The sequence below is a fragment of the Lissotriton helveticus genome, chromosome 9 (genome assembly GCF_964261635.1).
Source record: "Lissotriton helveticus chromosome 9, aLisHel1.1, whole genome shotgun sequence".
NCBI lineage: Eukaryota > Metazoa > Chordata > Amphibia > Caudata > Salamandridae > Lissotriton > Lissotriton helveticus.
The window spans coordinates 1008747379-1008772972 of record NC_136070.1 but is presented as its reverse complement, the minus strand read 5'-3'; the positions used below and the strand labels follow the sequence as shown (position 1 = coordinate 1008772972).

At 45.8% G+C, this 25594-nt stretch overlaps 1 protein-coding gene across 4 annotated transcripts in view; it reads left to right on the top strand.

The window, feature by feature from the left end:
• The window catches only part of SAMD4B (sterile alpha motif domain containing 4B), a 1202466-nt gene that overhangs the window by 6235 nt on the left and 1170637 nt on the right, over nucleotides 1-25594 (top strand). For all 4 annotated transcript variants that reach the window (XM_078661329.1, XM_078661328.1, XM_078661331.1 and 1 more), the window contains exon 2: nucleotides 18905-19372. In XM_078661329.1, coding sequence (XP_078517455.1) covers nucleotides 19177-19372 — 196 coding nt within the window. In that variant the 5' untranslated portion in view covers nucleotides 18905-19176. The remainder of the gene's footprint in view (nucleotides 1-18904; nucleotides 19373-25594) is intronic.

The window sequence follows — 25594 nt, the reverse complement described above, 5'->3', positions numbered from 1 at the left end:
GCCTGCTCACAGTTGAGTACAATTTTATCAGGTCGAGCTATTTTTAGCATCTACTAGTCGAGTATACTTGGGCTGGAAAGGAACAGGTGTTCTGTTCATTCTGAAAGTGAATGAGCAATAAAGATGCCATTAAATCTTGTTTTTATCTTGACACATTTGCTTTCTGTTCAAGGAAAGAAGTCAAATGTCAGCTTGTCTTTTAACCAATTGGTGCTTGGAAAATGAGGTTTATTTTTCTCTCTACTAGAGTTAAAGGTTTTTGTCAAGTGAGCAGTCTGAAGATGTCAGTTATTTTTCTCTAACACATAACATTTAAATAAACAACCTCTAAATTAATATTACAAATATTTCAAAATATATCAGTAACTACAAAAGCACAGTTTTTTGTAATTAAGAAGTGGGAGTCAAACAGAGTTAAATAGTAGCAAAACAAACCAGAACACTTTACTTGGTGATGTACAAATGACACATTTGCAGAAACTCTATTTCCAAACATTATGGTTTGTACACTATATAGTTTTATCAGTAACACTGCATGTCAGTGGGAAAAATTGTGGTAATTTCAATGTAAAATCTGCAGATTACAAATGACAGCGTGCTACCAATTCATGCTTTAGTTATGTCTTTATTAAAAGTGGTTGTTTGTAAATATGATTTGAGAAATTTCCTGTCCCCGCCCTGAGAAAATGCTGTTAATGAACTAGGAGGCAAGTCCGAGCTCATGTGTATCCTATATGTGGCTAGATTTGTATTATATATGGAAAACAAGCATAGTCTATTAAATCAAACAAAATAGTTTTTTGTACAGCAGACATGCTGAACTCACACATTTGAAGGTGCTTTCATATGTAATAATGAAGAAAATGGCGGCTCACTGAATTACATTTTTTGCCCATATTCACATCATTTGAAACTAGTTTATGGGTCAAAAGCATAACAAATAGGTTGAGTAGATTATTTAAGTCACTAAACCTGCAGGTCTAGTAACAATTTTATGATTTTTCGAAGCCTGCAGCTGTGGAAGGCCATTTGTGGGTGCTGTTTGGGGAACCATTGGAGGCGATGATGAAGAAACGGCGGTGGACAAAAAGCTGCTGGCTCGAGTCAGTCAGCCCCAGAAAGGGACATTTTCTGGCTATAAATGGGCTTTTGGACATGCATTTCAGAACAAAATAGCCACTCAACCCTTTCGTGCTGGGGAGTCCTTTTCTTTAATAAGTCAGCAGAGACGTTCTGATACTGCCGGTCAAGCTAAGTAATGGTTATCCTTTGTCTCTGGTTGGGGGTCGCCTCAAATCTTTTGCTGGTTTGGTAGGAGTTTGCCAGATATCATTTGGTGCTCAAAATTATCATATTGGGGTATCTGATAGTTTTTCAATCCTCCTTTGGACATAATCAATTCTACCCCTGTTTGAGGTAAGCCAAAGAAGAAACCAGCCCTGTTGGGAGTGGTTTAGAGACTCACAATGGCGCTCTAGTCCAACAGAGTCTCAGTGAATCAACAGGGCGAGGGGACATAATCGGTCCTTTTTCTTGGTGACGCCAAAGGAGGATTACAGGCTGGTGTTGGATTTAAGGCATGGAATTTGTGCATCTCGCACAAATCATTTAAGATGGTGACTTTGCACATTTTTCTCCCCTTTCTGTCGGTAGGGGATTTTCTGGCATCTCTGGACCTGAAGGACGCATATTTTCTTGTGCTAATTCAGCAGGTATCGCATAGGTTTCTGAGATTCTGTGTAGGTGGAGATCATTTTCAATTTCTTGTATTACCCATTTGTCTTTCTGCTCCTCCTAGATTGTTTACAAAGGTGTTGGTCCCTTTGGTAGGTGTGCTACGTTCACAGTGGTTCCTGGTGTCCCATTACTTAGATGACTGGCTGATCTGTTACTCTTCTTTTTCTAAGTCTCAGTCCTAGATTCAGGAGGTCTGCGGTCTTCTGAAGAGTTTACGTTGGTTGATAAACATGAATTCTCATTTGATTCTCTCTCAAGAACTGTTGTTTATTGTTGGGGACTTCAACACGGTGAAAGGGAAAGAGTTTCTTTCAGAGACAAAGCGAATACCCTTATAAAAGAACTGAGGACAGTCTTGGCCGCCCAGCTTCCACTGCAAGACAATGGTTGAGAATCAAAGTGTTGATGGCTGCTACTTTCATAATTATTCCTCGGGCCAGGTTGTATTTGTATTCCTTGGTAAATCACATTCTTCAGCTTTGCTCACCCGGTTGCAGCATTACGAAAAGATGATTCCGGGTAGTTAGGAAGTCTCCCAAGCATTGGCTTGGTGGGTGGATGTGGGGAATCTGAAGAAGGGTTCTCCATTTGTGCACCAGTAGTATGTGATCTTGACAACGAATGCCAACGAGCTAAGTTGGGAGGCTGTCATAGCTCAAGACTCAGTTCAGGGTCTCTGGTCAGTCCAAGAAGCTCAATGGTCTTCGAACTGGAGGGAATTGAAGGCTGTACAGTTGGCGCGGCTTCATTTTCTTCCGGTTGTGTTGCAACAGGAAGTTCTGTTGAGGACGGACAGCACAGGGGTGGTGTACTATATAAATCAAGGAAGTGTGAGAGAGGCTTCTTTGAATGTGTTGGCTCAGCAGATTGGCTAGTGGGCAGAACTGAATCTGTTGTCTCTGATGGCAGTTCATCTTCCTGGGATACTGAACACAGATGCTGATCGCTTGAGCAAGATTTTTCGTTCCCTATCGGAGATGGCATTAGAGAAGGGAGTATTTGGTGTCCTGATGCAAAATTTTGGGGTTCCCGAATTGGATATGTTTGTGACCCAAGAGAATGTGCGATGGGCACATTTTGCTCTTTGAGTCAGTTGAGCATTGTTTGGTAAGTGGATGCAATGCCATTTCACTGCAGGAAAGGGTTAATGTATGCCTTTCTTCTTATTATATTGATTCAGAGGGTTCTGGTAAAAATCAAACGTCACAAAGCACCCGTGAATCTGGTGGTTCCGGGCTGAAGCAGGAGGCCTTGGTTCCCCACTAAGCTTTTCCAGTCTGTCTCAGGAGGGTCTAGCCTGGTTACAGCTTAGGAAGCACCTTAAAACTTGGCTTTTTACGTCCGCCTATCTCAACTAACTCACATCTTTGTTGTAGTGCCCTGCTCTTAAGCGCCAAGAAACCTACCCGGTGAACGATGCGCTATATAATTTTTTTTTAACATAACATACAGTTGGCGAGCTGTCTGTTGAGAGATAAACCTTGTGTCTTGAGATTGTTCTCCTGAGGTTACTCTTTATTCAGCACTTCAGGAAACGGTCTACGCTGAAATCCTATGCCAGGCATTGGGTTTCTTTTCAGAGATGGTGTTCTGGGAAAGGTAGGTTGGCTTTAACTGTGGACAAGATTAAAATATTGGACTTAAAGACATTTTTGTTTTGGGAATAGCAGTTTCCACTTTGCGTCTACAGAGGGCAGATGTTGGGGCATTCAGAGATCCGGAATGTGAGAGCATGGTTCAATTGGTAGCAAGACTCTTGAGTTGTTTTCATAAGAAACCAGTGGTGAAGTCGCAGACGCCAAGTTTGGATTTGCCATTGGTGTTGCAGGCCATGCAATTGGCGCCTTTTGAACCTTTTAGAAGAGGTCTCCTGTAGGTTTCTCACTATCAAGGTGAATATTACGTCAGTAAAAAGAGTTGGGCTCCTTGCTCTGTTAAGAACCATTTTTGAAATGCAGTCTGGATACAGTGGTTACGTTTGGTTGGGTTTACCAGTTTTTTTTGTTCTAACCTTCAGACAGAGGATTGGTTCTTCTGCACAGTTTGGATGTCAAGCGGGGATTTGTGTGTATCTGAATTGTACTCGTCCTTTTCATAAGTTGGATTCACTTTTTGTAACATTTGGTTTAGCTGGACAGGGTATGCAGTCTTCTATGTCTACTCTGTCGGTGGTTGAAGTGGGCTATTGTTACGGCATATGAGTCTGTGGGTGAGTCTGTGCATGGCTCATTTCTGGGTCGCTCTACAAGAGGGATGGGCTCTTCTTGGGAGTGTTTGAAGGGAGCTTCTGTGGCAGATATTTGCAATGCCGCCACTTGGAGTTCGCCACACACCTTTATGTCACATTACAGATTGGTGGGGGGTGGTGAGGTTTCAACATGTTTTGGTGATGCCGGATTGAGTTCTGTTCACGATTACTAATGGGCTGCTCAGTGGCTTTTGTAATAAATTACTGTTTCTGCACCAGTAATGTATGTAGCCGAATATTGCTTGGGTATCTGCTCATAGATGTAAGGACTGTTATGGGGAGGTAGGATGAGGAGGTAATGCCCGGTTACGTACCGGTAAGGTTAATTACTCCGAGTCTACCACCTCCCAGTCACAGTCCTGGTTCCCATTCCTCTCCCCCTCCCTTTGTTCGGCTTCATTTGGTTTTGGATAACAGATTTCCGGGTATGAGCTCTGAGGTTTTATGTCCCATAGGATTTGGCGAGGCCTAGAGGGAAGGGAGCTGTATGTATAATTTGGTTTTGCTTGATTAAGTCTAAGTGGAAGAGCAGACGCTCATAGATGTAAGGACTGTGGCGGGGAGGTCGTAGACTCCGAGTAATTAACTTTACTGGTAAGTAACCAGACATTTTCCTGCAGTAAACCATTTTTTCTCTTTGACATCTGCTGTCCCGCCTGCAGAATATAATGCCAGCTACAAGAGTTAGTTTTCTACATCTCGTCTTTATACTCGTAGTGAATGGGGGCATCATTGTTTTGAAAGGCTCTTGTTGAATTTGAGGCCTACTTGGATGGTAGCATGGTAAAATGGAGGTGGGTGTAGAGAGTGATGTCATTTTCTAAGGGGCAATTTGTGCCAAAAAGGTAGTCTTTACAGTTACATTAAATGCCATGGATCATGTTTTAAGCGCAAGCAAACCAGAATGTCTACTAATATTTTAGGGTATCTATGACTTCTGTTGTAGCAGTTTTCTGGTCCATCCAGGACGTGTCTCAAAATGTCAACTGGAAGCTTTTTCTGCAAGAATAAGTACACATAGGAGAAACTAAGCATACTTTGTTCTTTACATACACATCGTCCCACTTTTTTGCACTAATGTGAGCTTTTTGTTGGTTACATATTCAGAACAGTAATTCTTATATAATTTGAATACTGAAAAGATCAGTCATGCCAGTTTATTCTCCGGGTCTTATAACATTTGATTAGTCCTGTGTTGGCTCTGGCAACCTCTACTTTCACTTGACGTCAACCCCCAAAAAGTTGCAGAAACCATAGTCTAATTTTGTTGGGCGCAGAGATAAATAAACACAGAATTAAATCCTCACATACGATGCAGTCTGTATGCCAATAGGTTTCTGTAATGTAAGTAAATGACACTCATCTGCTTCAGAGCACGTTCCCACTTTAGAGCACAAACAAATTGGCATGCATCATAAAACAACAACAATAAACATTTATATTGAAATGCAGTTCTGGGATTAGATGAGCACTTCAATGGAATAACCCTACCTGATGTATTGACTTCTAGTGTTTGGTTATGGTGCGTAAGATGTTAAATCATTTCTGTTCCCTGCAATTTTTTGGGATTATGACTTCCATTGTATCATCATACTTGGAAATTCATTTTTGCTTTTATATTAAGCACAATTTTGAACAGTGGACATTAGTCACTTTAACCTTTCTTTTATCACAGTCTGTCTGCAATGTTGTTTTTTCAGCTTGTATTTATTTTTGTTTGGCCAGAATAGTTTATATGTGAATTTCTAATGTCCTCTATCTGCATTGTTCTGTCTTCAACATTTTCACGGAAGATTGAAAGTACCGGATAAAAAGCTGATCTAAGCCCAGTGCAGAAATCTTACAATCAAACCACAGTCTGTAGGATGTACCATATTGCATGTGCTACCATTTCAGCTCGAATTTTAGACTCTCCAGTTAAATTTTGTTTGTTCCTGTTTACTTCTTCCACCTCAACATTCTTTCAGTGCTGGGTGCTTGCATTATATCATAAGCTATAATTAAACCAGGCTGGTCTGCCTGCGGTGTGGTTTTGCCAAGCCTGTCCCGTCTGAGTTTTAGGAAGGAAGGCATGCTTTTCCTCATGTTGAAATCGCAGGATTCCCTGCCAAGGATAATCTCCAGCACTATTTCCGACTACTGGTCTCGTTGACTGCAGTGTTTTGTGAACATCAGCCACACTTACTAACTGTTCATGAAACTGACAAGCAGTGCAGAACCAGTGCTCATTTGGGTGCGAGACAGAGGTCTTTCTTGTACAGTCTCAGTGGGCTATTGATATTAAAACAAGCTCTTTAAGACTGCTGACCGAAAACTGGTCTCAATTGGAATCTAGCCAACCAGACCACAAAAAATGTTCTTTTTCTGTTATTAACTAAATCCAGCTTCTGTCAATAATTTTGACAACGTTATCATTCATAATAGATTGAATAAAGTTTTGAATTTAATCCAGCAACTATTTGACGCAATGGAATAAAAGATTTTGCTTCAAGCGTAGCCTCACCATCATACAAGTACTTTTTGGAAACTGATATGAACGCCCACCAACCTCGATCGCAATTGTTTGCAATTTGTACTTTAGCTTAATTCCTGTTGTAGAATGGCCAGTTTCATATGGTCTGATGACACTTAACTGAGTTGCTGACTAGATCGGCTCTGCCCTTTGCAATAATGTATTACGGCCAAGTTGTGTCCCTCTGTTGCTTTTTGACATTTATTTAAAACATTTGTATAGCGCAGCTATCACCTTACAGGTATCCTGGCGCTGAGATAACTCCTAAGAAAGATGCACTGGGAGACAACAGTTGAATAATCAGCAGTTAACATTTTGGAAACAGCCAAGTTTTGACCCGTTTCCTAAAAGGTAGAAGTTCACTTGTTTGACGGACATCCAAAGGCAAGCTGTTCCAGAGTTTCGCTGCTGCAAACCTGAAAGATCTTCCTCCTGTCCTGACTTTTTAAAATCTTGGTACTTTGACAAGACAGGCCGTTGTAGATCGGAGGGCTCTGGTTGGAATGTACCAGTCAAACATAGATTGCAGGGGGCCGGGCCCGACTCCATGCAAAGCTTTAAAAACAAGACAGAGCGATTTAAAAGCAACTCGCTGTTTCATAGGGAGCCAATGAAGCTCGGCCAGTGCCGCAGTGGCCGAGGATCTCCTAGGCCAGCCCAGGGCCAGTTTGGCAGCGGCAGTTTGAACTCTTTGGAGTCTGTCTAGCAACACAGACGGGGCCTCGAGCAACAGCGCATTGCAATAGTCAAGGCGACTAAGAATGGTACACCTGACTATTAAGGCCCGGGCCTGTGAGGGAAGGAGTGGCAAGATCTTGCGAAGTGATCGAATAAGGGCGGAGCAGGTGGACACTGTTTTCGCAACCTGGGCTTCCATGCTGAGTTTGTTGTCCATCATAACCCCCAGATTGCGAACAGTGGTGACCGGCTTGTGACATAACAGTAGGTGAGGTCTGTAATAACCTAGTTGAGCTCTGTAGGACTTCTACATATAGGAAAAATGTTCGTGTGACGTGGTGCTCTTTAAGGGTTTGTTCTGCATGTTTGTTTTGCCCTCGAGTATAAAAAAACTACCCAAGTATTTTCATTGATAATTTCTGAAGGGCATTTCTAGCTAAAATGTAAAAATAGTGGCTGTTAAAGTGCTCACATGTCTGAGTGCAATATCACTCCAATTTATAGGGCATATCAGAACTTGGAGCAACCCATTAAATAAAAATCAGTGGTTAAGAGAATCAAGGAACCCAGAATAACATAGATGGAAAAAGACGAACACAGCTGTAGAAAATACAAGATTTCAGATAGTCAGCTGTTTTAGTGTAGAAGCCTAACAAAACTTTTGCTTCTAACATGGAACTCTTGTGGAATTCAACACGCGGGGAAAGTTACAACAATGTTTCAGATCTTGGAAATCAAGTTAATTCGGCCTGTAGTTTTTACTGGATCATACCTGCTAGTCTTGCTGTTTGTAAGGTCTTGATGGTGTATTCTCATAACTCCTTCCACGAAATATGATTCAGAAATTATCAGTACAAGTCATGCTGTTCTTCCACGATATTGGAAGCACTTTATGTGCCTGCACAGTCGAGTAATGCAACTGAGAACAGTTCTTATCTCCTGACACCAGTAACTTTAGTTGCTTTTTTTGGTCTTAGGTTGATAGATACCTATACAAAACATCCATATAATAACTTTGCTTAATATTAATATTTAAAAAATGAACTGCACTCAAGAAACCAGTGTCAATGTCTCAAATGAGCATACTTTATATCTTAAATAACTCTTTCTCTTTCTAGTCTTCCTTTACATAGCAAACCATTTAGTGGTATACTTCTGTGTCTCTTGCGTAACAGTTACAGAATTTACTTCATACTGTCACTGATTTACAACTAGTTCATTGTGTAGTTTGTAATTGACTTACTTTCTTTTCCTTCCCATACTCTATAAAACGTAGCATTGTCTTCTCAGTCTTTGTTTGAATTTTAAAGTGGGGGAGGAAAGAAAGATAACTTCAGGACCCATTGTCCCTTCAGTCTATGAATTAGTTTGGTGCGGCTTGTGTAGGGCAAATTTACTACCAGTATGTTGGTCATCTAGCCTTTTTTTTTTTTTTTTTTCAGCAGAAATACATCTGAATGACTACATAGTTAAGTAGGAACATTTTAGTGTAAATTTACCTTCCTATCCGGAGATGGTTTTGGTGCAGAACATGCAACTATAAAAGTTATCCAGCCCCAGTTTGCCCCTTCCCACGGGTTGGAGTGAAGTCTTTGCGCCAGTGCTGATTGTAAAGCATTATTGGTGATCTCCCTCTTGTGATACCAGACCATATCTGTACACATTTAGTGGTTCCATGACCTGCATCAAAATAAACAGTTTAGTGACACCAACTCTAGTAGTGTACAGAACATAGGCGATCTTAAAGGAATTTGGTCTGCTTGATGAAATATAGACCATTATTCCAGCGTCTGCTGTCTCAGGAATGAGTATTTTATATTGTTCGGCTATAACATCTTCAAGTGTATGCAGACCCCTAACCTATCCGCAAATGTGCTGGTATTTTAGTGTATAATTAAATGTTTTCATGTTAGGATTGTCTGCCTTGTCAGCAAAATGTTAAACAAATGAATGTCGAATATATAAACCTTTTCAGGCTTAAGTAGCTGCTGAACTATAAAAATCAGGTGGTGAATTTGACACTAGTCTTGGCCCTTTTACAAGTGCTAATTTGTTTTCTTTAAAGTGGTCATACTTTTGTCACTAGCTTGTGCTGAGTGAATGATTTGGGTAATAGTGACATTGAACCTGTACCTCCGTGCATCATCTGGGAGACTAATTGCTAATTAAGAAACTCATGACTTGTGCTTTGTACTCTACACACTTTTTTTTTTGATAATCAATTTTATTGGCATTTATAGCAAAGCAGATAAAGACAGCAATAACTTATACGCTGTATCAGATTCCATTGACACTGGACAGCAGTACACCGGGCCTAGGAATAGGGGCCTCGGTGGGGCTACCTCACAGATGTAGCATAAGTGGAAAGAAACTTGTATAATAATCAGAACAAATTTAGCCACTTGCCCCACATCTTTTCGAACTTCTTAGGACACCCCCTAGCCTCAAAGAGGGGTTCCTCTTGGGCCGCACACCAATCCACCCCACGTCGCCATTTACTAACAGTAGGGTTTCTGGCTGGGACCAAGACGCCGCAATGCCTCGTTTAGCCACCACAATTGCAGTGCTCAAGAAACGTTTGTCTGCTCTGGAGCTGTCGAGACCATCAAAAACTCCTAGAAGGAGACGGAAGGGGTCATGGGGAACCACCCATCCCAAAGAAGGCAGCAAGAAGAGGACACTGCCAGACCATGTGGTAGAAATCAGCCAGGGCATGGTTATACTGAGTGTAGGCTGAGGAGGGGCGCAGCCCTGCCCTGTACAGACGCACAGGGGTAATGTACGCCGTGTGCAAATAATAAAGTTGTACAAGACGTAATTTAGAGGAGGTGTCGAGGTTTTAGGGGCCATGAGCGTGTCTCGCCAGTCCGCCTCTTCTAAGGTGCCCAACCAACCCTCCCAGCGGGTGCGGAAAGAGTATAGGGTCGCAGGGCCATTGTTCACCAGGGAGCGGTAAATCCGTGGAACCCCCCTCCCTTTACCCAAGTCTCCCATCATGACTTGGGCTAAATTCAGGGAGGGAGGTGGCTGGTGGGATGTGGACATTAGGGCTTGTGTCGGAACTACAAATATTTATAGAATTGGGAGGAGTGAAGGGAATGACCGAGTTGCAGGGCGGAAGAAGTTCTTATGTGGTCTCCCACCCAGATATCCCCGAGGAGTTAAATCCCAATCCGATCCCACTGCCGAAAACCCTGAAGGGTCGACACCTCGTGGAGCCAGGTGCCGTGCCACAGAGACGTGGGTTGAGTAAGTTTCTTGTCCCATCGCGTGTATTGTAGGGCAGAGCGCCAAGCCATTAGGACCGCTTTAGTGACAGGTGGGATGGCATGTGAAATGGGGTGGCCCCGTACAGATAGGCGGGGAGCTGTGGAAAGTCCATGATTCTGAGCTCGGTACGGTCGGACCAGCCACCGGCGAACCAGTCATGCACTACAATGAGTCTAGTGGCCAGGTAATCTAGGGTGGAGGTTGGTCATGCCCATACCTCCATCAAAGGGAGGAATTGGGCCGCGAGCCAGGGCCACGTGAGGCCTTCCGCCTCCCCCTAACAACCATTTAAGTATACCGGCAAACTCTCAAAACCAACCATCTGGAAGATGAAAGGTAATATTTTGGAGACAATATAAAAAGCGGGGCGGGGGGGATCTTCATTTTAAAAAGCGCCCCTCTTCCGAGTGGATTGAGTGGCAGAGACTGCCAGCGTTTGAGATCAGCCTGGGCCTTCGTGACAAGTGGTGTGAGATTAAGAGCCATTTTCAGCTCCGGAAGCAAGGTTATCCAGATCCCCAAGTATTTGAATGATTGGCGTCGCAGGGGGATAGTAGATTACCAGTCAAAGCAGAACCTCGACAAATGGAGAGGAACCAAAGTGGACTCTGCTGGATTGAGCCGAAGGCCTGAGACCCCCTCGAAGGCCCGGAGAACTGCGTATAGGGCAATTTTGTCTATATGGTGGGGATTACAGGATCAGCCTCGAATTAGGGGGTCAGCACGTCCAAGACAGGCCAGGGGCTTCCGCACCAGTGCGAATAAGGGTGGCGAGAGGGGGCATCCCTGACGGGTGCCTCTCTGGATAGGAAACGCCGCAGAGAGGGCTCCGTTGGTTAGGACTGGTGCTCTAGGGTTGGAATACAAGACTCGGATATCCAGTCTAAAAAAGGGGCCGAAGCCCATCACGATGAGAATGCCCTCCAGATGGCTCCAATCAACCGTGTTGAAGGCCTTCTCGAAGTCCACGAGGAGCAGCGCCAGATATGGGGTGAGGAGGTGAAGGTGTGCAAGGGCAAGGTGGAGGTGTCGTTTGCAATGCCGGGTACCCCGAGAAGGCATGAAGCCACACTGGTCTGGGTGGACCAACCCGTGTAGCAGGGGGCGAAGGCGTTGGGCCAGAGCAGTGGCAAAGGTCTTCATCTCAGTGTTGATGGGAGAAATCGGGCGGTAGTCCACACAGGAGAGAGAGAGAGGGCGGTTGGGTCTTTGGAATGACCAGAATAGTAGCCACGTTGGTCTCCAAATGGAAGGAGCTGCTCTCCGTCACGTGCTCAAGCGAAATGTTTAGGCGATAGCCCAGGAGGTACAGTGATGGATATCATCAGCATCGCTGATTTCAGGGATAATGCGGTTAGCCTTGTGATAGGAAACCAGGTTGTGGAGCAGTTTCCCATTTTTGTCCTCCCACCCATAAACGCGGGCCACAGAAGAGCACCATAACATCTAAGCCGAGTCTAGGGAGAACAGTTGGATCTCTTCCCGGAGCATCGCCAGCTGCCGCGTGGAATGAGCATCATCTGCAGCGTCCAGGTCAAATTCTAATCGTGTGTCCTGGGCCTCTAGATGACTCAAACGGGTCTGTGCTGCCCGTTTCAAGCGAACCAGCCCCTAGCCACACCACGCATGGTAGCTTTACCGGCCTCCCACAGCGTACCCGGTGAAGGAACTGAACCCTTGTTAGTCAGTAAGTATTGTTCTAGTTCCACTGCGAGGGTGTCTCTAATCTCCGCATCCTGCAAGAACCATGCATTCAACCGTCAGACCGTACTTACTTCCCCAGAGGTGTGTCCCAAGCGGGGAAAGATCGGGGAATGGTCCACTGGGAGAATGGAGACGTCAGTAACCAATTGACAGTCAGTGACTTGCAACAGGAGCAGGTCGATGCGGGAGTGGGTGTGGTGAGCTGCAGAAGTGTGGGTGTATTGGCGGGGAGTCAAGATCCTCCAGGCGTTGCATAGGCCCAGGGTGGTCACCCACTCTGAAAGTCATTTGGCTGAGGTGAGGCGCGAGGAGGATGGTTCTCCCGTTGTATCAAGGGAGGGCTGCATAACTGCGTTAAAGTCACCCCCTATTATTGTCGTAGCCAAAGGAAAGGAGGAGATCACCTCTGTGAGACGTTGAAGAGTAGAGGGTAGTGTGGCTGGAGGGATGTATGTGGATAGTATGTTTAGGGTCTGCCCTTCCAGATGAGGCCACATAACGGCCCTGCGGGTCAGTCGTCACATGTACTGGGGTGAAGTGGAGACCTCTTCGAGTCATTATGGCCACCCCTCAGGATCCCCGTGTGAAACCAGAATGCCAAACCCTACCGAATCCGTAGCGGCGAGAAATGAGCAATGGTTCCACAGGAGGTGAGTCTCTTGTAGGAAAAGGACGTCGGGTCCCTGGCGTTGGGTGTTGCGGAGGACTGCTGTGCGCTTGATCAGGTCTAATAGACCATTTAGGGTCCACGACAATACCTGGAGGGATCTACCGTGAGAGGGCATCTGTGTCGTGGAGGGTGTACGAATAAAAGGTTGTGTGGGGGCCCAGTCCCAGGAGGGGCAACGCCTCACAGCTAGGTTTTGGGGATGTGGCCTGCGTGCAGTGTTAGGCCCTGTGTCGATGATGATGGTGCAGGTACTTGATAAGCTGCCATGAAGAACGAAACCCAATGGCTCAAACGGAGCCAAGAGAAAAAGGGAGGTCCAGAGGACAACGGCCCATCCTCCCTCCCAAAACCCCCAACACCCCCCACTCTATACGTCCGAAATTGAAGCATCTGTCGTCCTGAAAAGAAAAAGGTTAACAATAACTAGAACAGTAGGCTAATCTAAAACCATTAGCTGGGCAGGTCATGGCTGCGATGGACCCCTCCATGCAGACGGATTTCTTCATGTCATCAGAATGAAAGAAAAACAACAAAAAAGGTGTTATTTCACGGGTAGACTTGCATGTCTCTGTCATCCGCTAGCGGCATCATCCTCAGTCCCCAGGAGCGCTGGACTTCTGGAGAGGCCGGAGTCCAAGAGTACAGGGCGCAGGGACGCAGACCGGCCTGGAACTTGGCTCAAGTCGATCAGAGAGTTAGTACGGTTAGGGCCGTCAGACGCCTGTGGAGTGTCAAAGAAGATTGTTTTACTTTGGAAAACAACACAGAGATGCGCCGGAAAGAGAAGGGCGTACCGCAGACCCAGATTGCAGTGTTTTTGTTTGATCTCGGTGTATGTGCGGCGAAGGGCCTGCACTTTCCTCGTATAGTCCGGGAAGACCATTATCGTACTGTTTTGGCATTTGAGGGGGCCATCAGCTCTCGCTTCCCGGTCCTGAAAGTTGAGAATCCGGATGATGAGGGGACGGGAAGGTGCCCCCAGGGGTGGTCTGGGCACATGGGAGCGGTGGGCGTACTCAACCGCAAACTACATTGAGGCAGCGTCATTGGGTATCCATGACTTCACCAAGGCGCCCGCCCGCCCCTGCTCGACTCCCTCAGTAAACCCTCTAAGACGCAGGTTGTTGCGCCAAGAGCGGTTTTCGGTATCTTCGGCCCATCGATGTAGTTCCGAGGTTTGGGTCTGCAGGCGGACCACCTGGGTCTTCAACTGTCCCAACTCCTCCTCAGCTACGGAGATGCATGACTCGGCCTCTGAAATTCTCGCTGTGGCGTTGCGTAAGCCCTGGCAGGTAAGGGCCACATCGACCCGCACCTCACCAATCTTTCCTCCACCGAGGCCTGAGAGGTACTGATGGCCTACAGGATGGTCGAGAGGTTGCCGCTGGCAAGGGGAGGGCACCCCATTGCAACACCCGTAAGGCTCCGGTCTGCGGTGGTGTATTGGTCCTTTTTGTTTTGGGTCTGCGGAGCGGGTGTCCTCGAGGTGCGATCACGACCCATCTCGTCCGTGATGTATCCCAGGCAGAGGGATCCGTCACCCAGGCCGACAATACTCCGACCCGGGCACCGAATCCACCCAGGCACAGGTCCCCTACGTCAGGATGGTGTCCGTGTCTTCCCTCAGGGTCCGCAAGGTGAGTGAAGCAGGAGGCCGACCAGGCCACAGGGACACAGAGAAGGCCTCAGGCAGCCGCCATTGTCCGGGGGAGATGTGTCCGCCACAGCGGTGAAAGCGCCAGTCTCCGATGCTGGTAGGGCGTCAGCCACGGCCCCCCCGGGGCAGCGTCGGACCCGATAAAGACCTCAGCAGCCTGCGAGATCCTGGACCACAGAGCCCAGGCGGTGGCCACCAGCAGGAGGACCCCGGGCAGCCGGGGTTTGTCACCCGACTCATTGACCGATAATCCCCCTGGTGACAGAAACCGGAGTACGTTTTTTCTTGTCTCTTATACTGCTCCACAACTTTCAAATCCCCCCTGCTCTCTGTGTTGCGCCACAACCCTACAACTATTTCACTGCGTCTTAATTTTGAGTGCCCCTAACCTGGTTCCTCTGTTGCCTCTCTGCCCGCACCCTACCCTAATTCTTCTGCTGTTCAGTGTTGTTGGCGTCCTCCCTTAACCCTCCTGCCTGCTTCTCTGTTGCTTCCTTGGACCTTGCCATTGTGCTAATTTAGACATTTTTTTGAGAGTTCTGGCAGGTTTAGTTTGCTATTGGGCTGCTCTTTATTAAATTATGTATGTAATTTTTTGTAATTTAACGTTTCAAATAGATGCCCTCCGTCTTGGACCAGTAAAAAAACAACAACAAAAAACTGCTGCACATGAGTGTGGAAATGTTATTTCGCTTTGCCACCAAGCCGTATGGTGCACACGTGCATGTGTGATAGATAATGCATAGCCTCATTGTTTGCTACCTTAAATATAATCGTTTTTTTTAAACATTTGTTTTGGCTTTTTAATAAGCGAATGTTCAGAGCAATTCTACTCAACTGAAAAGCAAACAGACTGGAAACATCAAACTAACCAGGTGAAAACATGTGCAACTGTTTAAACCATTAATGATTAATAAATTGGAATGAGGTTTCACTGTTATTTCTATGTAGATTACACAAGTAAAACATGTCCACTTTAGTTTCTCATCTTTCTTCTTCTCACTTATTGGAGGTAGCCATGATGGAGTAACTTATCTTCTGGCCCACCCCCTTCAAAATCTTTGAGTGTGTCAAATCTGATCTGTCGGTCCCCTTCCAAACCGGTTTCCTGGCCCATTGTAACTGAACCTATTTTCACATATTAAGCAATTGGGCAGCCATTGCACTTCATTCTGGTTTTCATCACATTCTGCATTTCAGGTATGTCGATGTACATGAAGGTCTGCTAACACGTTTCTCTGCTGATCTGCCTTACTTGCCTCCAGTTTTTTTTTTTTACTTTTTTTTTTTTCCATCATGTCAGTAACTTGAGCTGTTTGTATCCATAATAAATCTGTATTACTCCACGTTTCAACAATACACAGTTCTACACATAGTACATATACATTGTTCTCCCAATTATTCACAGTATTTGTTAGGCTCCGTCCTCCCCCCCCCCCCCCCCCCACCACCCCACCACCACCCCTCTTCCTTCATCCTTCATCCAAGCCTGAGTCCTCCCTGTCATTATCCGTTGGTGGATAACCATTACCTCCCCTATATTCATTCCGTGTCCCCCAGAGTTTAGTCCATTTCTTGGGGCATCCTCTATTACTAAACACTGCCCGTTCAGTTATCATAGCCTCATCCATGTCTTTGCTCCACGCTGTTAGTTTAGGCACCTCTACCCCTCCCCATCTTTGTGCTATATTCCTCTTGGCTATCATTATTCCATTTGTGACCCAGTTCTACCCATGGCGTGTGAGATCTTTCGGTTCCCATATATTTAATAGGCATCTGCGTGGTTCTGGTGTGAGCGACACCCCCTGCGCTTGTGACATGGTACGTAACACTTGTGCCAGTACGTTGCTATTCTGGGGCATTCACATATAGTATGATAAAAGGTTCCCTCTTTTCCGCAGCCCCGGAGACAGAAGGGGTGGTCTATTCTTCTTATCTTATGTAAAACAAGTCTGGTGTAGTAGGATCTGTACAAAATTCTGAGTTGTACAAGTCTAAGGCGCGAGGGTATTTCCACCTCCCTCGGGGACGCTAACGTTTCCTGCCATTCCGAGTCTTCCATCTCCCCTATGTCCTGCGTCCACTTAAGTTTCAGAGGGCCGGTAGGATCGGGTAAGTTGTTTACCAACTTACGATAGGTAAAAGAGGTAGCCTTCTTGTGCATGAAATCAGTCAGCAACCTATCCTCCATTGGGGACGCCTCTGGGACATCGGAGCCCGGTGGTATCGCCGCAGGGGTGTGGAATTTATTACAATATCTACTTGTCCGTTGGGCAGGTTGCTTCATAAATCTACTTGTCCTGTAACAAAATCCACTTGTCCCTTTGGTGCCATGTAGTGCTGCCACAAATTATGGCAGCAATCTCATTATATAAGATCTCTTGTATTGGCTGGCTTCACTGTGAGTGACAGCATTCTGCGCTTTCACAAGGAGCATATCGGTACACAAAGTTTTGTTCAGTGCCAGTAACTAATGTGGCAGTGTGTGCTTTTTTTAGACCAAAAACTATTTTTGCGTTTGCCAATGTTTGTTATAATGGTGATGGCCCGACAGCTCTCGCATCAATAAGGTTTTACTAAAGCCATGCCAAAACAAGTCACGCATTGCCAAACTAAAAAGCTGACCAATGTCAGACCTACTGGCTTTGCCAAGGCTTGTTTATTTTTGTTTCCCATAATCTTATTGAAACTGGTTACACACATTTTCCAATATGAATATTTTTGGGAAATACTAGCATGCATCAACACATTTTACTAAATGATGCTGCAAAGAAATGGTACCTGAAATTTTACTATAGTTTAGCAAAATGTTTTTTTCCCTAGTTTCATTTTTTTAGGAGCATTTCATATTGAAAGCAAAGAAAATTAATCTTGCTTTCAAGCTTCTGCAAATATTTGCATCTAATCAGAGCGCATTCTGTGAGCATCATGCATAGCCTCATGTTGCTAAACTTTGAAACTGTGTGAACACATTTTCATACTGGAACCACTGTCAGTAGTGCAGTCAGAACGTATATTTACTTACCCTAATAATAAAGGCTTTCAAATAATGAACCATAAATACAAGTTTGAACAGCATTAACACATGCACACAAATATTAACTTAACTACAGGCAGTACCCTTCCCTGATCCTTAATGTGGTACTGGAAACTGGCAGCCAAAGGGTTTGTGCTGCAGGGGGTTGGGCCTACTTGTCCCAAGGACAAAATACACATTAAAACTTGTTGCCCTTGACCCCAAACAATATGTCCTGGGCTATAGGAATTCCTCCTCCCTGCGCCATCATCAGGGCATGTCTAATTTGTGTATATCTAAACATTTCAGAGGGCGCCAGTTCATATAGTTGTTGAAGACGCTCAAACGGTACCATTCCCCCTCCTTGTCACAAGTCCCCAACCGTCGATATCCCTATATCGTCCCATCGGTCGAAGCCCTTGCTGTTTCTAAGTTTTCCTAGTTTTTTGTTCTCCCATAGTGGTGTAAGTTGTGTCCACACCCCCCGCCATCCCAGTTTTGTCTGTGCAGTGTGCCATAACATCAGAGTATGTCGCAGTGTGCCAAACATTGTCAATGGCAATTTTTTTTCATATAAGGGTGTAAGCATACCTCTCATACCAAGTTGTGCTCTATCTGCCTTATATGCCGGGTCGGATAGCGAGACATGGAGCCAGTGATTAATTACCTTGAGCTGTGCTGCCCAGTAATAGAGCTGCACATCAGGGAGCGCTCTTCCTCCGTCGTACCACCCTCTCACCAGTTTGACCGGAGCTTTGCGTGGTGGCTTACTACCCCATAAGAGGCTAGAGACCTGCGCCGCGATGGCTTTAAAGTAGGCAGGCTTCACTGGGTTTGGTGTATTCTCCAGGACATATAGGAAGCGGGGCAAGGCCATCATTTTAAAAAGTGCTGCCTTTCCAAGTAACTAACGTCAGTGGCAGTGTCTCCCAGTGGCGCACATCTCTCCCAAGACGCTCCAGTGGGGGCTGTAGGTTTTTATTAAAAATTTCTCTTGAGTCAGAAGTGACGTGGATACCCAAATATTTAAACGTACTTCCCGCTATTTTAAGTGGGCAGTTATAAGGAAGGAGTGGCGGAGGGCCATGAAGTACGTAAAGTATTGATTTGGACCAATACCTGCCTCCAGTTTTATTAGTAAATACACCACCATGCCAGATTGTAAAAGTTTAATCTGACCGCCTCCTCACTTGTTACTGTTACTTATTTATTTCTATGCCCATTGACTATAGAAAGTTTATTAACATTTGTGATTACTTCTAGCATAATCCAATTTTTATAAAAGTACATTCAGTATTTGTTAAATTAGCCTACATTGGAGTTGTGTAACATTGAGTGATATTTTGAGAGCATCTGAGTGAGACATTGTATAATGTTCCTAGTAATCTTATTTTTTTTATCATACTTTTTAGGAGTTTTTTTTCTCATCAGATGCAAATTGCCTGAGAAGTGACAGAAGGGAGAAAAGTTTAAAGAAACAGCCCCTGGAAAAGAAAAAAAAACTGACCGTACATCCTTATTCTACAGAAACACATTCTTCATGTAATCAGATTTTGTAGAAAGTACGCCCTATCAAGATACTGTGGACAGCCGTATGGCTGATGCCAAAGGAATGTGATGGAGTTCCCCCTTACTATTTGGTGTGCTTAACATTAACTGACGTTCTTGTGATACGCCTGTCACCATGATGTTTCGCGATCAGGTGAGCAAGCTGTCAGACTGGTTTAAAGGCTGGAATGAGTGTGAGCAAACAGTAGCCCTGCTGTCCCTCCTCAAGCGCATCACCCGGACTCAAGCTCGCTTCTTACAGCTCTGCCTGGAGCACTCACTGGCTGATTGCACGGAAATTCACATCCTTGAGTCGGAGGCGAACAGTGCCGGTAGGAACTGCTTCCTTTATTATCTACATGTTTTCTCTTGAAGGAGTTTTTTTTTGTATGTGTTTGTTGCATATCTGTACACTGCTACTTCTGTAGAAAATACGTTTTGGGCCCACTCTGCAAACCTGCGTTGGTCCCTCCTTTTTATTTGTTAATTTACAAGCTGAACTCTTGTTGTGGTTACTTGTTGCATTACTATTTGTTGAATCTTTGTTCAACCATGACTTGCTCAGATGGTATTGATCACGAGAAAAATATATTGTAAAGTAGAAGAATGTGGAACATGATTTTAAACTAGGAAGCAATTTCGTCACCAAGCATCTGTGAGCAATCACATACACCCAGACTTTCTCATAGCAGTGCTACGCAGTGAATTTGAAAAAAACCCAAAAAGAAATGGATGAAATGCTTAAAATCATCTCAGACATTAATAGTTACGCAGGGCTCTTTCAAATAATTTTTATTTCTGTATGCCTCTCCAGACCAGCTAAAATTCAAATTGTTTTTTTCCTGTTGTAGTGGAAAAAGTCCAGCCCAAACCATCAGGCCAGGATCCCTAAATGAAAGTACGAGTAACAATTGGTTGGTTTTAGCTTTATTGGCCCTTATCGATGAGGTACAACTTAATTCATATATGGCACAATGAGCGCAGGACCCATGTGTTAGCATGTGCCGTGTTTAATGAAGTACGGCCATGTCCAGCATACTGGCCATTTGGTGCCTATTATTATTCGTATGTTAGCAGGATGCGTACAAGTATCTGTCCCTTGCTTGCGCGTTGGTATGTAGATGTGCGGATTATGCGATGACCGTGCCTGGAGAGCATTACGTTATGTGTATATCCCTGGTTAGTGGGAAAGTCTTTTCAATGTGCCAGAACGTTACTCGGTTCCTGGTTAGTGGGACTTCATTACAATTTGGAGGTCGCTATTTCAGGGTAACATAACGGATGACACACATGACACTGTCATACTACATTACCCACAAGGCAACAGAGCAGTATGCTTTACGTTGGAAATACCCAACTTAAGATGGCATTCATTTCCTGGTCCATCACGATTAGTCCTCTTTCCATGCAAATTAACTTTATTGTATTGTTGTGCATATAATGGTTGAACAGTTGTGATCGAGTTGTGTGAACAAGCCCTTTCGCGGGCAAAACGCATCACAACAGGTTTATGAATACGATGAACCTTTGGATGTTGGCATAAGACGAGGCCTTGGTGTTTATTTTGTGGCCTAAGCGCCTAATTGGAATGCCGTTCGCAAGATATATACTGCCACTCCAGAGACCAGCAATGTGCAAAATCAGTCTTGGTCCTGCTTTAGTAGGAACATTCAATGCTGCCCTACCAGGCCAGGGAATGCAAGCATATCTAGACTGGTTTGGCCTGGCCAGTGAGGGGTCGATTGAATATTTTAGCACAGTGAATTTTGGATTTTCACTTTTACTGAAGCCATTTCTTAATGGTCTGTAAATTGCGGTGCAGTTAGTCACTTCATAAGTACCATCACCTAATTTGGTTTGGGTTTTCTGACTTGAGAAACACATGTAGTAATTGGATAAGTTGTTAGACATTCCCTGCTATCTTAATGTCCCATCCACATGACCGCTGCTTAACTGGGTGGAAAGTAAATTGTATGCAATCCCCTTCCCCCCCCCCCCCCCCCCCCCTTTTAAATCTTGGTTTCGCCGTAGGAGTATTGTGTGGGCTTGGGTACTAACAAGAAAACCTCCTGTTTCTTTTTTTCCCATACCAGAACTCAACAAGCATTTACAATGCAATGGTCTCGGCATTATGAAAGGTAGAGCTATTGGCATTGCTCATGACATTTTTTTTCATTTTTTTTTAAACATAAATAAATGGTATTGTCATTTACAATGGCATTAGAGAGTACTAGAGAGTATTCGCGGACACAGAGCCGCGCACACAGACAGAGCCACGCACACACAGACAGAGCCACTCACACAGACACACAGACAGAGCCACTCACACAGACACACAGACAGAGCCACTCACACAGACACACAGACAGAGCCACTCACACAGACACACAGACAGAGCCACTCACACAGACACACAGACAGAGCCACTCACACAGACAGAGCCACTCACACAGACAGAGCCACTCACACAGACACACAGACAGAGCCACTCACACAGACAGAGCCACTCACACAGACACACAGACAGAGCCACTCACAGACACACAGACAGAGCCACTCACAGACACACAGACAGAGCCACTCACAGACACACAGACAGAGCCACTCACACACACAGACAGAGCCACTCACACACACACACACACAGACAGAGCCACACACACACACACACACAGACAGAGCCACACACACACAGACAGAGCCACTCACACACACACACACAGACAGAGCCACTCACACACACACACAGACAGAGCCACTCACACACACACACACACAGACAGAGCCACTCACACACACAGACAGAGCCACTCACACACACAGACAGAGCCACTCACACACACAGACATAGCCACTCACACACACAGACAGAGCCACTCACACACACAGACAGAGCCACTCACACACACAGACAGAGCCACTCACACACACAGACAGAGCCACTCACACACACAGACAGAGCCACTCACACACACAGACAGAGCCACTCACACACACAGACAGAGCCACTCAGACACACAGACAGAGCCACTCACAGTGCTGCTCACTTTTCAGCACTATCGTCCAACATACCCTGCCTTTACCTATCATTTGTATCACAGGAATGCTCACAACAATTTACAACTCCTCTCAATTTTCAAAAAGGTACAGCTTTCTACTTTTGAATAAAAGGTCTCTGACAAAGAAAGCGCCCACCCTGAATCAGAATGACGACTCCCTTTGATGCATCACAGCAAAACCAGTCCTGTCCTTTTCTGAGAATCAGAGGCATATCACACTCCTCGGCATTACCACCCTCTGCAGAATCAAGGAAAACGCTTGTAGCAGCACATTTTTAAGTTAAACAATAAGGGAACCCTGGGCTCTCTAGAGAAGGCATGTTTGACGTCTCTGACTCTTAGGAGCCAATTGTATGGGGGAACTACTGATTGTGTCCGAGAAAAGGCCTGATGATCAGATATGGTGGACTACCAAATGAGAGAAAAGTAGAGCATCAACACACTCATTTGAAGGTCTAATATTGGACTGAGATGACGATCCCACCAGCAAATGTTGTGTTATCTATTTTTCCTATGGGAGATCTTGCTGTTTTCTTATGTTATCTCTGAAACCAATAAAATATGTTAAAAAAATGAGTGAACCGATATACACAACTTGCATGAATGATTCCAACCAGTGAGGCTTTACGAAGTCCCATTAGTACTCGGTAATTGAGATTTCAATTTATGAAGCAGTTTTCCAGCTGTACATATTGCTATACTTACATACGGTCAATCCATTTAGTTACATCATCTCTATTCCGAAGGCAACATACACACATGGCAAAAAAGCATGGGCACCTGGGAAACATACTACACAAAGTAAATTAGGGGTGAAAAAAGCAGCATCTCCCTGAAGCATCAGACCCAATGCACTATTTAGTGCAGATCTGCAATAACTGACTCACCTCGTTATGTTTCCCATTTTTAGTAATACTGCTTCCCTGCAAAATCATCTTCTCCAGGACCACGAGAAGATGCAAGGCTTTCTCAGTTTGATGAGTCGGCAGATACAGGTCCACCAAGAGGAAGCAGACAGCCTGCGCAAACTTCTCTGACACGGTTAGCGGGAGGGGGGCGGGAAAGGAGACACGGACAGCGGGAGGGGGGGGAAGGAGACACGGACAGCGGGGGCGGGAAAGGAGACACGGACAGCGGGGGGGGAGTGGGAAAGGAGACACGGACAGCGGGTGGGGGGGGTGGCCGGAAAGGAGACACGGACAGAGGGGGGGGGGGTGGTCGGAAAAGAGACACGGACAGCGGGGGGGGGGGGTGTCCGGAAAGGAGACACGGACAGCGGGAGGGCGGGAAAGGAGACACAGACAAAATAGATTTGAGAGATAATACATCCAAATCAAGCACCCGAGGTTTCCTTTTCGACTCCAAGTGACACAGAATTCCCTCTAGTTCTAGTATCAGTAGTTCTATGTGAACAGCTTTAAACACAAATGCATGAGCATATATGTATAAAATTGTTGGTGCATAAACTTTATTTGGGGAAGTGACATAGCTTGAAGAAAGAAGAAGGGTTTTCTTCCTGTGTCGGAGAAGTGAAAATGGGACAATTTGGAAAAAATATAGGTACAGAATGTGGGTCAAACCTGGACAGTGTCTCCAGGTGGTGAACATCTACAACTGCAGCTCACATGAGGTTAGCACCAAACTCCGAGACCTCATTTCACCTCCTACAACAAGTGGCAAGGGCACAAATTTTCAGTTGAGGAGTCCAGCTTTGCCAGACTCTGCGATCAGTCTGCAGACCTGGCGAATCCCCTCAAATGTCCTGGGTGCTAATACTCACGATTTGACTGTTTCCTCACTTTTTTTAATCAATTCAACCCAAACTCTAACAAGATCCCCTTCCTTCCAAGTATACAACAGTAAGAAATAAGGAGCCCGACTTACAGCATGTCCAGCTGTAAGAAAAGGGCAACGCTGGAAAGGTGCCATGCAAACATTTGCAGAGGAAGGCTGAAAATTCCGCACCCACATCCCTCGTCCACGAGGGTGCCCACCAAAGCAGCCGTGCACGGACAAGGACACAAAGGCAAGAAAGAGGTCTTTGACTTTACCTGGGTGAGGCAGTAAGGGGAGTACATGGTGCCCTGGAAGGCCGGGTCGAGGAGCCTGGATTCACGCGGAGCTCTGTGGGCTGGAAGGCCTCATTGGCAGTGCCGCTGGCTACCTCTCTGCTCCACTGTACTCCATGCTGCCGCGAAACCACGCCTCGCCGCTCTGAAAGTGAAAGTTTTCACTCTGCTGCTGCGATTCCACATTCCCGGTGGGAACGGTTTCAGCGGAGGCTGCGAGAAGTGATTTTCCCATATAAAAAATACAGTTGCCGAGGTCAGTGTTGCTTGCCGGAAAAAATGTGGAGTGTGAGAGCAGAGGCAGACACGCCGCTACCAGGGAGCACAGAAGCGACCGGCGGGGAGAAGGTAGAAATTCGCCTTGTGCAGATGTAAGGGTCTGTCGTTCTTAGCCGAAAGGGGTAGAGGTTTTTCGATTCTCCGAAGTCTACAAGTGCGTGGAGTGTGTGTAGCTCTGGCGCTGGGTAACACTGCGCGGTCTGCCTTTTTCAGCAGTACTGGCATAATTGGCACCAGGCTAAGGCAAGAGAGAGATTACCCCCTCTACTCCGGGCTCCGCAGATGCCCCCTCCACAGAGGTACTATTACGAATGCGGGAGGGAGGGGTGGGGGCCGGGGAGCGGCAGAGCACGACGGAGGAGAGCTGCAGCAGAGGGAGGGGGGGGGAGGCGAGAGCGCGACGGAGGAGGGAGGGGGAAGGGGCGCTCGCATGAAAAAAAAAAACAACTAGTGCAAGCTTCGCTGAGAGGGGGAGATACCTGCTCCGAGCGGCGGAGGATGGAGGAAGGCAGCTCGTCGAGAAGCACAGAGCCCCGGACCGCCATCCGCCGATACTGCAAGGCCGTACTGTTCCAGCACTGAGGGCCCACACAGGCTGAACTGTGCACCCCGCTCCTTGCCTGCAGCACCCCAACATTCCATTACCAAGTTTTTGTGGAGCGGACTTGCGTGCGAGCCTGTAGGTGCTCGGAGGGACAGTTGCAAAATGGCGACTGGAAGCTTCTGATTTTTTTCGGAATGGGGGCGTGGTTTTGTGGTTCTGAGTGACAGACAACGTCACTGTCTAAAGAACGCAAAAAATCACGCCCCCAAATCCGAAAAAGACGGAGCTTCTTTCGAGGGACGGCTCTCTCCTCCAATGGCTGGCCTCTGTTTAGGAAGCCAGCCAATGAAGGAGAGACGAAAACAGAGGCGGGGATAAAGCAGCCTACTAAGTCACAATAATTCTCGGACTTCCGGTCTTCGACCGGATATTACCGAGACCTAAAAATGGGACACCAAGAGGGGTGTTTAATTACTTGTGTGATGACTTGATGTCATGGCTAGTTGCATCATTTTTTTAGGCCATAGACAACATTTGGAATTTAATTCCTTTCTGAACTAATAACCAGTGTATATACAGAGATGTCTGACCCTGTTTAAGTGA